At 40.5% G+C, this 16,371-nt stretch overlaps 1 protein-coding gene across 2 annotated transcripts in view; it reads left to right on the top strand.

Moving 5' to 3' along the window:
• faxcb (failed axon connections homolog, metaxin like GST domain containing b) overlaps positions 1-14,990 on the top strand; it is a 32,364-nt gene extending 17,374 nt beyond the window's left edge. For both annotated transcript variants that reach the window (XM_010902047.5, XM_010902046.5), the window contains 3 exons: positions 8,121-8,338; positions 9,179-9,295; positions 13,158-14,990. In XM_010902047.5, the coding sequence (XP_010900349.1) occupies positions 8,121-8,338; positions 9,179-9,295; positions 13,158-13,495 (673 nt within the window). In that variant the 3' untranslated portion in view covers positions 13,496-14,990. The remainder of the gene's footprint in view (positions 1-8,120; positions 8,339-9,178; positions 9,296-13,157) is intronic.
• The last annotated feature ends 1,381 nt before the right edge of the window (positions 14,991-16,371 follow it).

Raw genomic sequence — 16,371 nt, 5'->3', positions numbered from 1 at the left:
GTCCTTTAGTTCCTTTAGTTTTGTTTAGTATTATCTCAGCAGGGCCTCCATTTGGTGGACAATTAGTCAATGAATTAATGTAACAAATGATTTTAATATATAAAGACACAATTACAGTATAAAATATAGAAAGTTCTCCGGCGATTGAAGATGTGAGGAAAATGCTTCTTCAAACCCTGGCTCTGGTTATATCCTAAAACTCAAATAGTGGGGGTTGGTTAACTAACCGAAGGAACACAAAACCAGTCCTGTAGAATAGACCCCTTACCAATCCCTGGGTCTCTTCCTATGACACAGGTGTTATCTCAAGGATCATGCAAGCTAGGCAATTAAAAGCAACCCTTTTGTCTCTGCATTCGCTCCTAACAGAAACATCTGTTAATCATAAACATTCCAATGACGGCCTACTAGATTAGAAATTAAGTACATAGGTATACATCTCATCATCTCATCTTCATCCGCTTATCCGGTATCGGGTCGCAGGGATAGCAGCTCCAGCAGGGGACTCCAAACTTCCGTTCATTTGCCAGCTCTGACTGGGGGATCCAGAGGCGTTCCCAGGCCAGTGTCGAAATATAATCTCTCCACCTAGTCCTGGGCCTACCCCGAGGTCTCCTCCCAGCTGGACATGCCTGGAACACCTCCCTAGGGAGACGTCCTGTGGCCATCCTTACCAGATGCCCGAACCACCTCAACTAGCTCCTTTCAATGCAAAGGAGCAGCGGCTCTACTCTGAGTTCCTCGGAGTAGAGCCCTAAGGGAGAAAACCCATTTCAGCCGCTTGTACCCAGCCTTCATGACCATAGGTGAGGGTAGGAACGAAAATTGACCAGTATATCGAGAGCTTTGCCTTCAGGCTCAGCTCTCTTTTCGTCACAACGGTGCGGTAAAGCAAATGCAATACCGCCCCCGCTGCTCCGATTCTCCAGCCAATCTCCCGCTCCATTGTCCCCTCACTCGCGAACAAGACCCCAAGATACTTGAACTCCTTTACTTGGGGTAACGCTACCTCTATAATAAATAATAAAGAATCATTGAATGTGTAAATAGACATAGAATTTAAATTTTTCTGTTCCTTCAATAGCCAGTTTTATTGCTTCTTTAATCAGCAACAGTTTTCTGCAGTGCAAACACATTTGCAAAAGGGTTTTCTAATGATCAATTTGCTTTAAAATGATAAACTTAGATGAGCAAACACAATGTGCCATTGGAACACAGGAGTGATGGTTGCTGATAATTGGCATCTGTACGCCTGTGTAGATATTCCATTGAAAATTAGCCGTTTCCAGCTACAATATTAATTTGCAACGTTAACAATGTCTACAATGATCAATTTGATGTTATTTTAATGGACCGTTTTTTTTTTTTGCTTTTCTTTCAAAATCTTTGTGATCCCAAACTTTTGAACAGTAGTGTCTATGTTTTAATAGTAATGTGAAGCCTGTATAACAATGTTGAAAGCAAAACAAAAATTCTGTCCATTTTCAAAACAAAGCCAATTTTATGCTAGTAAATTAGAGAATATTACCTGAAATACCCAGCTAAAGAAATGCCCTTAGAATCTCATTGGTAAATGGGAATGGAGGAACATACTGTATTACACTCCATGAATTAGACTGGTCCTAAACTAATCGCCAGGAAATTACATTAATATAATTGCGTTCCCCTTCTCCCCATTTCAAAACGTATTTCAACAGTATTTCTGCTAGGCAAAGCACAGCTGTAATTTCATTCTTAAATGTATTTGTGGGATTTCAGATGTCTCACGTAATTGGATGTTATGGCTGTCACATCAGTAATTTAAGTTTTGCATGCTGCTGCCATTTTCCTCCCCACCACAACATAACCCTTACGTTTGGATTAGAGGACTTTCAGAACCAATCCAGATGCTACAATAGCTAGTTCTAAGTAACATCTGGATTGGCAACCAAATACTGGCAGCTGAACTCTAGGCCTAGTTTGAGTGACATTGAGAGAAGTCCAATTAGTGGAGTATTGTTGTTTTGGTGTCCACCCCGACCCAATGGGTGTGTGTTGAGAACATTCAACACAGTATATATGAGCATAGGGCAGCATCAGCAGACTGAGGTGTGGGAGGATAAGAGGAAGGTGCAGGGAAAATCTAAACAAATCTGTTGAAGTCATAGCTCAAGTCCAAGTTAAGTCACAAGTCTAAGGCATCCATTCAAAGTCAAGTGTTTTCTCTTTTTACCAAGTCAAGTCCCAAGTCGCAAAATACATGAATTGAGACATACTTGAGTCCAAGTCATGTGACTCCACATCTCTGTGGAGTGAAAAACCATGCAAAACATACAGTGGGGAGAACAAGTATTAGATACACTGCCGATTTTGCAGGTTTTCTCACTTACAAAGCATGTAGGTCTGTAATTTTTATCATAGGTACTCTTCAACTGTGAGTGACGGAATCTAAAACAAAAATCCAGAAAATCACATTGTATGATTTGTAAGTAAATTAATTTGCATTTTATTGCATGACATAAGTATTTGATACATCAGAAAAGCAGAACTTAATATTTGGTACAGAAACCTATGTTTGCAATTACAGAGATCATACGTTTCCTGTAGTTCTTGACCAGGTTTGCACACACTGCAGCAGGGATTTTGGCCCACTCCTCCATACAGACCTTCTCCAGATCCTTCAGGTTTCGGGGCTGTCGCTGGGCAATACGGACTTTCAGCTCCCTCCAAAGATTTTCTATTGAGTTCAGGTCTGGAGACTGGCTAGGCCATTCCAGGACCTTGAGATGCTTCTTACGGAGCCACCTTAGTTGCCTTGGCTGTGTGTTTCGGGTCGTTTTTATGCTGGAAGACCCAGCCACGACCCATCTTCAATGCTCTTAGTGAGGGAAGGAGATGGTTGGCCAAGATCTCGCGATACATGGCCCCATACATCCTCCCCTCAATACGGTGCAGTCGTCCTGTCCCCTTTGCAGAAAAGCATCCCCAATGAATGATGTTTCCACCTTCATGCTTCACGGTTGGGGTGGTCTTTTTGGGGTTGTACTCATCCTTTTTCTTCCTCCAAACACGGCAAATAGAGTTTAGACCAAAAAGCTCTATTTATGTCTCATCAGATCACATGACCTTTTCCCATTCCTCCTCTGGATCATCCAGATGGTCATTGGCAAACGTCAGATGGGCCTGGACATGCGCTGACTTGAGCAGGGGGACCTTGTGTGCGCTGCAGGATTTTAAATCCATGATGGCATAGTGTGTTACTAATGGTTTTCTTTGAGACTGTGGTCCCAGCTCTCTTCAGGTCATTGACCAGGTCCTGCCATGTAGTTCTGGGCTGATCCCTCACCTTCCTCATGATCTTTGATGCCCCACGAGCTGAGATCTTGCATGGAGCCCCAGACCGAGGGAGATTGACCGTCATCTGGAACTTCTTCCATTTTCTAATAATTGCGCCAACAGTTGTTGCCTTCTCACCAAGCTGCTTGCCTATTGTCCTGTAGCCCATCCCAGCCTTGTGCGGGTCTACAATTTTATCCCTGATGTCCTTACACAGCTCTCTGGTCTTGGCCATTGTGGAGAGGTTGGAGTCTGATTGTGTGTGTGGACAGGTGTCTTTTATACATGTAATGAGTTCAAACAGGTGCAGTTAATACAGGTAGAGTGGAGCACAGGAGGGCTTCTTAAAGAAAAACTAACAAGTTTGTGAGAGCTGGAATTCTTACTGGTTGGTAGGTGATCAAATACTTATGTCATGCAATAAAATGCAAATTAATTATTTAAAAATCATACAATGTGATTTTCTGGATTTTTGTTTTAGATTCCATCTCTCACAGTTGATGTGTACCTATGATAAAAATGACAGCTCTACATGCTTTGTAGAGCTGTCAGAATCTACATGCTTTGTAAGGAGGAAAACTCTAAAAATCGGCAGTGTATCAAATTCTTGATCTCCCCACTGTATATATGGAGGATTTTTCAACATGGGTTATGCCCAGGGGATATGTATTTTCTCATCAACACATCATGGAATTAACCTTCAAGACATTATTTTCCAGAGAATCTCCCTGTTATAGTGAGTTGAACTAATTATTGTTGGCAAAATGAGGAGCAAACCAACATAACCACCAGTCTAGGCCTTATTGCATTACAGTAATTACTGTGAAAAATACCATTATTATATTTTACAAACAAGAGCTGAAATGTAAATTGTACAGTATATATTTACCATAATTTCTATTAAATACATTGTAAATGCAAGTAAAGAAACAACTGGTTAGAGTCTGTCATCTTAATTTAATACGGACCTTTAGTCACAGTCTCAAACAACTGCCATTGTGTCACAATATAATGATAAATGTTTAGTAAATACACCAAAGTTTTGACTTTAGTCACTGAAGCAGCATATAGCACCTTTTTCAGTTTCAATATAATGAACCATTTGAAAATGGCCAAAATCGAATATGTAAATATATGTATGACATATATGGACATACATTAGTAATACATATATTAGTATATGTTAAAAAAAAAAATAGGCACATATCAAAAATGTATGTTTACTAAATATACACTCACCTAAATGATTATTAGGAACACCATACTAATACTGTGTTTGACCCCCTTTCACCTTCAGAACTGCCTTAATTCTACGTGGCATTGATTCAACAAGGTGCTGAAAGCATTCTTTAGAAATGTTGACCCATATTGATAGGATAGCATCTTGCAGTTGATGGAGATTTGTGGGATGCACATCCAGGGCACGAAGCTCCCGTTCCACCACATCCCAAATATGCTCTATTGGGTTGAGATCTGGTGACTGTGGGGGGCATTTCAGTACAGTGAACTCATTGTCATGTTCAAGAAACCAATTTGAAATGATTCGAGCTTTGTGACATGGTGCATTATCCTGCTGGAAGAAGCCATCAGAGGATGGGTACATGGTGGTCATAAAGGGATGGACATGGTCAGAAACAATGCTCAGGTAGGCTGTGGCATTTAAACGATGCCCAATTGGCACTAAGGGGCCTAAAGTGTGCCAAGAAAACCTCCCCCACACCATTACACCACCACCACCAGCCTGCACAGTGGTAACAAGGCATGATGGATCCATGTTCTCATTCTGTTTACGCCAAATTCTGACTCCATCTGAATGGATGTCTTCAACAGAAATCGAGACTCATCAGAGCAGGCAACTTTCTTCCAGTATTCAACTGTCCAATTTTGGTGAGCTCGTGCAAATTGTAGCCTCTTTTTCCTATTTGTACCCGGTGGGGTCTTCTGCTGTTGTAGCCCATCCGCCTCAAGCTTGTGTGTGTTGTGGCTTCACAAATGTTTTGCTGCATACCTCGGTTGTAACGAGTGGTTATTTCAGTCAAAGTTGCTCTTCTATCAGCTTGAATCAGTCGGCCCATTCTCTTCTGACATCTAGCATCAACAAGGCATTTTCGCCAATAGGACTGCCGCATACTGGATGTTTTTCCCTTTTCACACCATTCTTTGTAAACCCTAGAAATGGTTGTGCGTGAAAATCCCAGTAACTGAACAGATAGTGAAATACTCAGACCGGCCCGTCTGGCACCAACAACCATGCCACGCTAAAAATTGCTTAAATCACATTCAGTTTGGAGTTCAGGAGATTGTCTTGACCAGGACCACACCCCTAAATGCATTGAAGCAACTGCCTTGTGATTGGTTGATTAGATAATTGCATTAATGAGAAATTTAACAGGTGTTCCTAATAATCCTTTAGTTGAGTGTATGTCAATATAATACTTCTGTGTGGGAGTCTCCTGGAATGCTTTTTCAATTATGCTGGGCTCTTGTTGGTTGCTTTTCCTTTCTCCCAGACCTCCACGTGCTAGCCAACGATACCCTGAATGCTGTTAGGTACCGGGATGAAATCCTCAGACTTCATGGAGTGGGTCCATGGTTCTTCTTGGTGCTGGAGAATGTCCGGCCTCTTGTGGCCAGAGTGTGTAGGCAGTTCCTGGATGACGAAGGCATTGATGCATTGACTGGCCCTCACATTCCCCAGACTTGAATCCAACTGAGAACCTCTGGGACGTTATGTATCGGTACATCCAATGCCGCCAAGTAGCGCCACAGACTGTCCAGGAGCTCACTGATGCCCTAATCCAGGTCTGGGTGGAGATCCCCCCCCAGGTCACCATCCACCGTCTCATCAGGAGCATGCCTAGATGTTGTCTGGAGAGCATACAGGCATGTGGGAGCCATACACACTACTGAGTCACATTGAGTTGCCATGATGAAATTCACTCAAGTTGGAACAGCCTGTGATTTCAATTGTTTATTTAGAGTTTCAATCCAGCCCTCAATCGGTTGGTGATTTTGGTTTCCATTGATCGTTGTTACTTAATTTGTTCTCAACAAATTACACAATGTACAAATGTAAACATGTAAAATGTTTTATCTTTAATATATTTCGTTCGTCAAGACACAATGTGTGATTTAGGTGTTGCCTTAATTTTTTTCAGCAGTGTATTTGGGCCGCTCTGTGTTGCAGTTAGTAGATGATTTCTAAGGCAAGTAAATCTAATGCACTTATCTTCTTCTGCAGAGGTAACTCGTGGTCTTCCTTCCTTGTGGTGGTCCTCATGGGAGCCAGTTTTATGAAAACGCTTGATGGTTTTTGTGACTGCACTAACATTATCCAGATTGACTAACCTTCATGTTTTAAAGTAATGATGAACTGTTGTTTCTCTTTGCTTGTTTAATCTGTTCTTGTCATGATATGGACTACTACAGTACAGACTTAATGATTGTCATCTGAATACCAACCCTAATGTATTAACAAGGAAAGAAATTACGCAAATTCAATTTTAAAATGTTTGAATTGAAATGCATTCCAGGTGACTTTTTCATGAAGCTTTTTGAGAGAATGCAATGTGTGCAAAGCTGTCATCAAGGCACAGGGTGGCTACTTTGAAGGATCTACAATAACAAATGTATTTTGATCTGTTTTACACTTTTTGGTTAATTATTTCATAGTTTTGATGTCTTACATTATTCTACAATGTGGAAAATAGTAAAACAAAATAAATACTCTTGAATCAGTAGGTGTGTCCAAACCTTTGACTGGTACTGTATATTTACCTTTTTAGGTTTGCTATGTTTTACATCACAATAACTAAATAGTACAGTAATGACAATGCAGCTCTAAAAGCAGACTCATGCTACTCAGATAATACAGCTTGATAGGAACTATTAAGAGGAGTGCTGTCATTTAACTTATTGGATATACTGTTTGTTATAAAGACAGGGGAAAGATTGAGGGAGAGCATGAAAGAGTTAGGCAGAAAGAGAAAAAGGAGAGAGGGTTCAGAGAATGAGGAAAGGGGGGAGAGACTGAGAGAGGGAGGGAGAGAGGAAAATGATTAGAGAGAGGGAGGCATGACCGGGCAGCTTTTTCCTATGTTGTCCTTCCTCAGGGACAGCCAGTGACAGTTATTGAGACAAATGTAGGTTTTCTCCCTGTTCTGCACTTTATTTCCTGTCTCCCTGCCACCCTGCTATGCTGCCTGCTGGGCTGCTAGCAGCCTAGAACCCAATGTATCAGTTAATCTAATGAGGAAGGCAGTGTGAGCTGTTTTTCTCATTTCTTTCATACTGACTGGGTGAGTGGTGTGATGTTTGCTCTGATACTGAACCGAAACAAGGTTTTTGTTCATTAGTTGTAAAATGTAAAAAAAAGAAAAAGTATCTTGTCTGTTAGTCCAGGTGTTGGCAACTAGATTCTGCAGTTATTTTTGACTGAGCAGATGGTAGTTACAATAAATGTATACACTACAAATACACAACAAGCTTTCTCAGAATGTACTTTTCAGTGAAAGTCATAATTTCATACCTTGATAACATTGAGACAATTCAATAATGGCTGATACCCTGGCTGTGACCGCCTTTAAAGGCTTCAGACATGCAGACAAGACTTAAGATATGCACAAAATATCAAGTGTGCAGTTGACCGCTGCGTTTGCTGGGAGGCCCTATTTGGGTGTGTTTTACATTTAACGTTCAACCACAGCAACGTACAGCAGTGAGGGCAAATGTTGTCATTCTTCTTTGTATCTCATTTCCCCATGTAGCGCCGTTCTTTACACTACAAATATGTTTTTTTTTTTCAGGACTATCGCTTACTGTCAGTGGGTGGACAACCTTGAGGAGACCCAAAAGATGCTGTCAGTCACTGGCCCCCTGAGTGACCTGCTGAAGTGGATCCTCAGCCACCTGAACGCCAGCATGGTGCAGAGAGAAATGTACGGCCATGGGATCGGGCGATTCTCCAAGGAGCAGGTCTACCAGCTGATGGAGAAGGACATGCGATCACTGGCCGAACTTCTGGGTACGTACAGGGAGGTACAGAGCACAGAAGGGTCAGGGGTAGAGCAGGAGTGACTTCCAAGTCCATTAGTCCACTGTCCCTACAAACTGTGGAGGGGACTGTATAGGGATGATTAAAATAGCAACCATTCCGCATGGCCTGTCTGGTGTAAAAATGGAGCCACAACAATATTTATCATTTCAGTACTCTCAGATCTACTTAGAATGGAAAGCCTGGGAGTTAGTTTGGGATTGTGTAAGATGGGACTTATCTGTTGAAGCTCTATCAGTAATGCTGGAGCGTTAACAAATTATCTTCTGACAGGGAGATGAAGAACTATTGAAATGGCTGTTCCACAAAGGCTAACTTGTCAACCGGTATCACTTAGAACATATGCATGATGGATGTTCACTGTGAGATTGTCAGACCCTGTAGTTTTACTCTGGGTCTTAAAATCTTTTTGCTCCATTTGGTGATTGCATGTCCTCTGGTGGTGATATGTAGTAAACGCATTATGCTTCAAACAATACAATGAGTTTCTATGTATTTGAGGGGCAAAGAAAATAGCAGAAAATCTGAACATCTTTGCAAGCTTGAAAGAAACCTTAATATATGTAATGCAAACGCTTTGAATATAACAACTACATGGCATTCTGTGCACATGTTACGCTTCACCATGGGTTTGAATCCTTTCCCCTATTATCTCTGTCCTGAATAAAGCATTAAAATGCTCAAAAGCTGCCCATAATCACCCTGAAAACATGCTCCTTTAATATTTCAGCTCAGAGAAAAACCTCAGGAGATAGAGCAGCTGTTGGTGGAAGTCTGTTAATTGACTCTGATGGTTCATCTGTCCTTCAGGAGACAAGAAATACTTCATGGGGTCTAAGATGTCGACAGTTGATGCTGCTGTGTTTGGTCACCTGGCCCAGGCTATGTGGACTCTACCCGGGTCACGTCCAGAGCAGCTCATTAAAGGTGAGTTCAATCTCTCTGGTGAAATGTTCCACACACAATTTTTACTAAAGCATCACATTTAAAATGAATGAAAGATCCCTCTTCTCACAATATTTCATGGGGTGACTACGTAAATGAATCCTTTCAAGGTTTCCTAGGTGTATTGTTTGCATTGTGGATATTACAAAATCTTTGTTTTTAAACAACACAGTAGATTCAAGTATCCTTAACATACATAAATATGTTAATACATAAATAGTAGGTCTGTCTTTTTACAATAAGCACTAATATCCCCATCACCAATATCTATTCTTAAGTTGCACATTATCAAATTGAATCAATGAAAGAGCATAATTCAGTAGGAAAGGGCCCACTGGGAAGAATACGTACATAGCCGAGTATATCAACAGTGTCTAATCATTCTACACACTTCATCACATTTCCTGATTCAATCGACAGCACACAGAGAGGATCAGGCAATCACTTGTGACCTAAATCCAGTGCTGATACAAGGTGAAGACAGCTCTTATCTGGAGCTCTTGTTTTCCAAACCAACCCTGAGGCCAGTGGACAGTTGTCAGCTTATATCGCTGAAGGTCAGCCACATCTACTATAGTATATCAACTTCAGAGTCCTACTGATCAACTCTAATTCATACATATCTTGGATTGTCTGTAATTATATATTAGCATTTACATTTCATGTGGATTTTTGCATATAGTCCACTCATGAGTGACTTCACAGGAAGTCCCCAAGTTGAGGAGATCTAAATGAAATCTCAAACCCATGATACATCTGCAAGCTGCAAATTGATGAGATCCCTCAGCCGCTCCAAATAGAATGCCTGAGGGCAAATTGGCATTTGCCAGTGGGGAACCGTCAGGGCCCTCTACGCCCACAGAGAAGGCCTAAGGATAGATAGAAATCTGTATATATTTTTATATATTATAATTAGCAATTTAGTTTTCATAGATTTTTGTCTTAATTGTAGTGATCTTCTTATTGAATTTCTTCAGTTTGTGTTGGAAAAAGAAGGGTTAATTTCCAAGACATAAAATATCCAATAATATTTTTTCTTTGGCAGTATCTTGGTAGAAATGATCTAGCTGTTCTCAACGGTCATTGACTAGGCCCACAGGTTTTGAATTGAAGGCACCAGCCAATTTAATTGAAATTGACTTCTATTAGAGCAGCATTTTAGGATCCCAGTAGAATCAACCAATCACAAATGTTCTTGTTATAGGTGGGACAATTGATCGTTTTCACGTGATGTCACTACATATGGGGAACGCGCACTTGGCGGCCAAAACAAGTCTCCTTCCATTGCTCACCATGGACAACTCACCTACTTTTACTAGTTATACAGTGGGGAGAACAAGTATTTGATACACTGCCGTGTATCAAATAGGTTTTCCTACTTACAAAGCATGTAGAGGTCTGTAATCTTTATCATAGGTACACTTCAACTGTGAGAGACGGAATCTAAAACAAAAATCCAGTAAATCACATTGTATGATATTTAAATAATTAATTTGCTTTTTATTGAATGACATAAGTATTTGATCACCTACCAACCAGTAAGAATTCCGCCTCTCACAGACCTGTTAGTTTTTCTTTAAAAAGCCCTCCTGTTCTCCACTCATTACCTGGATTAACTGCACCTGTTTGAACTCGTTACCTGTATAAAAGACACCTGTCCACACACTCAATTAAACAGACTCTAACCTCTCCACAATGGCCAAGACCAGAGAGCTGTGTAAGGACATCAGGGATAAAATTGTAGACCCGCACAAGGCTGGGATGGGCTACAGGACAATAGGTAAGCAGCTTAAATAGAAGGCAACAACTGTTGGCGCAATTATTAGAAAATGGAAGAAGTTCAAGATGACGGTCAATATCCCACACTCTGGGGCTCCATGCAAGATCTCACCTCGTGGGGCATCAAAGATCATGAGGAAGGTGAGGGATCAGCCCAGAACTACACGGCAGGACCTGGTCAATGACCTGAAGAGAGCTGAGACCACAGTCTCAAAGAAAACCATTAGTAACACACTACGCTGTCATGGATTAACATCCTGCAGCGCACGCAAGGTCCCCCTGCTTAAGCCAGCGCATGTCCAGGCCCCTCTAAAGTTTGCCAATGACCTTCTGGATGATCCAGAGGAGGAATGGGAGGTCATGTGGTCTGATGAGACAAAAATGTAGCTTTTTGGTGAGGATGATAACAATGGTGAAAAGGTGTCTGTGCTCCATGTGAGGGAGAGAAGGCAGGGAGGCTTGCCACGCCGTGACAGATGTTAGGCTATCCTAAACAACAATTCTCTAAAATCATTAGGAATCATTGTGAGTATAAAAAATCTATACACTGATCTTAAAAATGCAGCTTTGGTTTATGTAAAGGCTGAAATCCAAACAAATCATGTCAGACAATTTTTCAAGTAGATCATGCAGTCAACAATATGTATGTGAAATGCAAATCGATAATTTCTTAGACAAAAATGCAAATTAAAACAATTAATGCATTGTGATACAAGTGTGCACCTCCCTCAATACAAATCCTTTGTTGAAGCATCTTTTGCTTGATTCACAGCACTAAGTCTTTTTGGATAAGTCTCTGTAAACCTTGCACATATGAATTATGTCATCCCTTGGTTGATTTGGCTATTTAGGATTGTTGTCCTGTTGTAATGTGAACCTTTTCTTCACCTTACGATTTCTGGCAGTGTTCAGCAGGGTAGAATTTCCTTGATGTTTTCTAGGTTGCATACTGCTGAGATACAGGTATAGGGTGCTAGGTTGATAAGAGACCTATCCAAACACCCTTAGTCCTGTAATCCGAGCAAATTGGACCAATAATTAGTTGAGGCATATGCCCACTGCAACCACTGCTTTCATAGTTTATATTCAATTTCTTTTCAGAGAAATTATCCATTCATCTTCCTCTTAAGTATTTTTAGTTACAAGATCTTGTTACAGGTGAAAAAACGTCTGAGATGATTTGTCTCGATAAACAAAAAAATGGGTGTGTATACTTTGTATACTATTATACTTTGAATGCTATAATTCACATATGACTTCATAGATTCATCCCAACCATAATAACACCGTAGTAGGCAATACTACTACTGTTGATTAACAATTTTAGCTGCAAACATTAAAATCCTTTTAAATAATAACCTACTGTACATGTAATACATAAAAGGGGATGTACTTATCCACCAACATTAATAACTCTTAAAGTCATCAAATTAACTTTCACATGTTCAGTCTCTCCAGTCAGTCAACCCTTTAGAGAAAGCTGTTGATATTGTTCTTATGTTGTTTTCAGGATCGTTGAGAAAGTGATCTCATATTGGTGCATTCCAGCATGTTAGCATATTTTCTTCAGGGAAAGCCTACTAAGTCAACAAAATGATTTATTTTCTATTCCTAACATATTTTAGTGTTGGGATCAGAAAACCTATGTTTTGATAAAAATAATTAATAAAAATGTCTTCTCATTTCCACCTCGTGTAACCCCTACTTGCTACATTCCTCTAGGGTCCAATCTCTCCCTTTATTTTGTAGGGAGTGGAAATTTCCACAGGACGCTTGAGATTTATATATCCATCCGATAAAACATCAGATGAAACAGTGTGATCCTCTTCTTTTATTCGGGGGTACATGTGTACTTCTCCCACTAGAGGGCAGTGAATTACCATGTTTCATTCTTTACATGGCAGAGGTAATCAGAGGTAAAAGGACAGTCTCTTTTTACCATTTTCAAACGGTACCAAATTGAACTTTCAGGGTTTCAATATCAATTTGGAAGATGAACACAGGTGTACGTGTGTCTCGGGTATCTGTTTTGAAACTTGTGTGTCTTGTGTCCTCTGTGTTTCAGGTGAGCTTATCAACCTGGCCATGTTCTGTGAGCGCATGCGGAGGAAGTTCTGGCCGGAGTGGTTCGTGGACATTGAAGATCTCTACTATGATGGGGCGGACACAGACAGCAGTGAAGGCTCTCCCACAGGCCTCATGGACTTTGGCCTTTTCTCTCGGACCGACACCATGGAGGATAGCGAAATCTCTGAAAAACACACAGCCACCCCATCACCAGATACGGACCACTCCCTGTTCGACTCAGACGTGGGTACGGGCTCCGACAACGAGCTGCTGCTCAAATGTGACCTTCCAAGTCCTGACCCGTCAAACCCGAATCCTGAACCTCTGGGACCTTGACCTTTGAGCCTGACCCATTGGCCCTGGAGGTGGGCTGGAGATTGTCTGAGGAAAATTGGGCGGACGGAACCCTTACCTGATCAGGACGCTGCTATCTGGATTGGTGACGCAGAGCCGCTGAGGAGAGACACGGTCTTCGCTTTTGCTTATGCCCCTATTGCTCTTCCAAAAACCTCTGCTTAGAGAAGGAGGAGCGGATATAACCCATGGAAACCATTACCTAACCATGCAACAACATTGCGCCCAGATGAACTGGGTATTGGATGCAGAGCGTATGAACTAAACCCCATTTGTTCCAATACAACCTACCCCAGTGATTGTGCTGTTTGCAATCTGGCAGTATCACAGACATTGCCTTATTTGTGTCATTTGTCCCAGAATGGAAGATATTTTGTCAGTGGAAAACGTTTTCAATGGATTGCCTTTCCATGGGAATACAGACATGGCTGTTTCTGAGTGTAGCAAGAGGAAGAGCCAGGGATGAGTGAAGCAGACATGTTTTAAGCTTGATTTGATGAAGGGTGTAAAAAGGAGGTCAGTCATACGCTTTGGCTTGGCTTGGATTCATATTCTTATGGGTGACATAAAGAATCTTTGAATTGGGTGGCTGTTCTATTCTAAAGTGGAATCCTCAAACCAATACTGTGGTGTGTGGCTTGCTGTTCAGCATTGGCCAAAGTCACCAGCGTTTCCATTAACTCTGTGCCAAATCATACTAGTAAAAGAGGTTGGGATTTACGAAAGGAACTGGAGATGTTAAACTCTTGCCTGATAACACTTACTAGTATAGCCTGGGCAAACATGGAGTTGGGAAATGTACTTACTGATAGCAGATCTGCTCTGAACGCAGAAATTGTGATTGGATCACTTCATGGAGGGGCTTACGTCTCAACTCAAGTCTTTCAGTTTACGTTTGAAACAGTTAATGTTAGGTAAGATTTAAGGTTTAGGTTAGTATTCAGGGTGTAGGGTAAGGGTAGGGATTACATTGTGTTTACGGTAGAGACAAGCACTAACCCTGGTTAAATGTCCTCTCAGCCCTCTCCACTGAGTCAACCAATCACATGAATTGCATCCTTCAGGACAGATCTTCCTCCAATACATATTTCAGTAAGTGAAAATTCCATGTGTGATGATCATACTGTAGAATTGAGTGTAATTCCATTGCGCTTGTAGAGCAGATGGTTGTATGTCACCACTAGAGAGTGCTATATGCATACATTACTGTGAAAAAGTCTTAGGCACCTGAAAGTTGAAATAAAATAATATGTGTTTATTTGTAATATATGTGTGTGTGTGTGTATTTATATTGTTTTGTTATCAAAACACTTATTACCCAAATAAATGGCCTTAGTTCCACTTTCAGCTGCCTACGACTTGCACAGTACCATGCTATTGATAAATCTGTTTAGTTTCAAGTTCTGTCTGTTCTTGCTACTCAAAATGTAACAGAATAATGCTGATGCTTCTACTAATAAAAATACAATGCAGTCAGTTTCATGTCAGTCAAAACGTCATAGGAGTTCCAGACAGCAGAATGAAAAGTCTTTAGATTTTCTCTAGAACTTACACTATTAGAATTATATTTATGTTTTTCATAAGAGAACCCATTGGGAAAAATGAAACCCTTTAGAAATACTTTTCCCTACGAGTCTAGTGTTGTGCGTGCGTGCGCGCGCATGATTGTGTGTATATGTGTGTGTGAGTTAGTGTGTGGGTGGGTGTGATAATATAACAATGACAGTGGGCTGTAATGAAACTAAATGATATAAGCCTACGATATAAGCCTCAGCGAAGAAATGGTTTTCCATATACTTTTTAAATTTATTTTCCTTCTACTTCTGAAATTATGATGGTAGCTAAGGCCAAATGAACGGAATGGGACAGGTATACCTTTAGATAAAATGGAGTTTAATCTACACCAATGGTACAGTTTCAAATTTGCCAACAAATAGGAATGCACCTCGTACGCAAGGAATTGTTTCAATAAGATGAACAGAATGTTCATCCATACAGATGATAAGGTTGTGTATAGTTAGGCATTTGCAGTGAAATGTGTGTACATGTGTGTGGGGCAATCAGAAAGACCCTGGATTATAAATTTTTTGCCCAAAAATAATTCTACAAAATAAACAGTAATTTACTAAAGCACATACTATGGGCAAAATAAATAATACCCAATGAAATGGCAAATTGACAATAGGCTAAGATTTAACGCAACCCCATCTCCCAAATAGTACAAATTAAATTGTGCCAAAAAAAGGTTGACCAACAATCCCAATAAAATAGCTTTATTTTTTCTTAACTACATTTATCAGGCTTTTATCGGGACTGTTCAAAGGAAAGGAAAAACTACTTTTGAAGGAATTGAATTGTGCTGTTTTTACGTTTCTAGCCTCATACCAGAGCTCTTATTGGGAACACCAGAGGAGTCAATGTTAGATGAAAGGACGTGTTATCCCCCCACACCACTGTTGGACAACTCATTACCACAGCCATATTAGAACAATGTACACTGAAAACATCACATTACAGGGTAACATTGTACATATGTGTTATACACTCATGACTCCATTGTTAGAATACAGTATGTAGAACTAACTATCTGTGGATGTCCAGTCAAAATAACCCCAGTCTCCAGTATCAGGTGGCTGTATGAGAAATATTTCATTAAATGGTGGCTGGGTCAATTTTTTCAAACTGTCTGTGTGTGATTTGTTTTATTGTGTGTCTAAACATTAGTATTAATTACCGTTAATGGACTAAATTTGCGCATATGGCATGTGTAATCATTAATTTCACAATTAGTTTAACCTCCAACGTAATTTGCTTGTGTGAATGTTTAAGTACTTAGTAGCCTATATTTTTAATCTGCA

Source organism: Esox lucius, chromosome 20, assembly GCF_011004845.1.
Source record: "Esox lucius isolate fEsoLuc1 chromosome 20, fEsoLuc1.pri, whole genome shotgun sequence".
Classification (NCBI taxonomy): domain Eukaryota; kingdom Metazoa; phylum Chordata; class Actinopteri; order Esociformes; family Esocidae; genus Esox; species Esox lucius.
The sequence above is the reverse complement of the archived record's forward strand: the minus strand, read 5'-3'. Positions and strand labels throughout refer to the sequence as shown.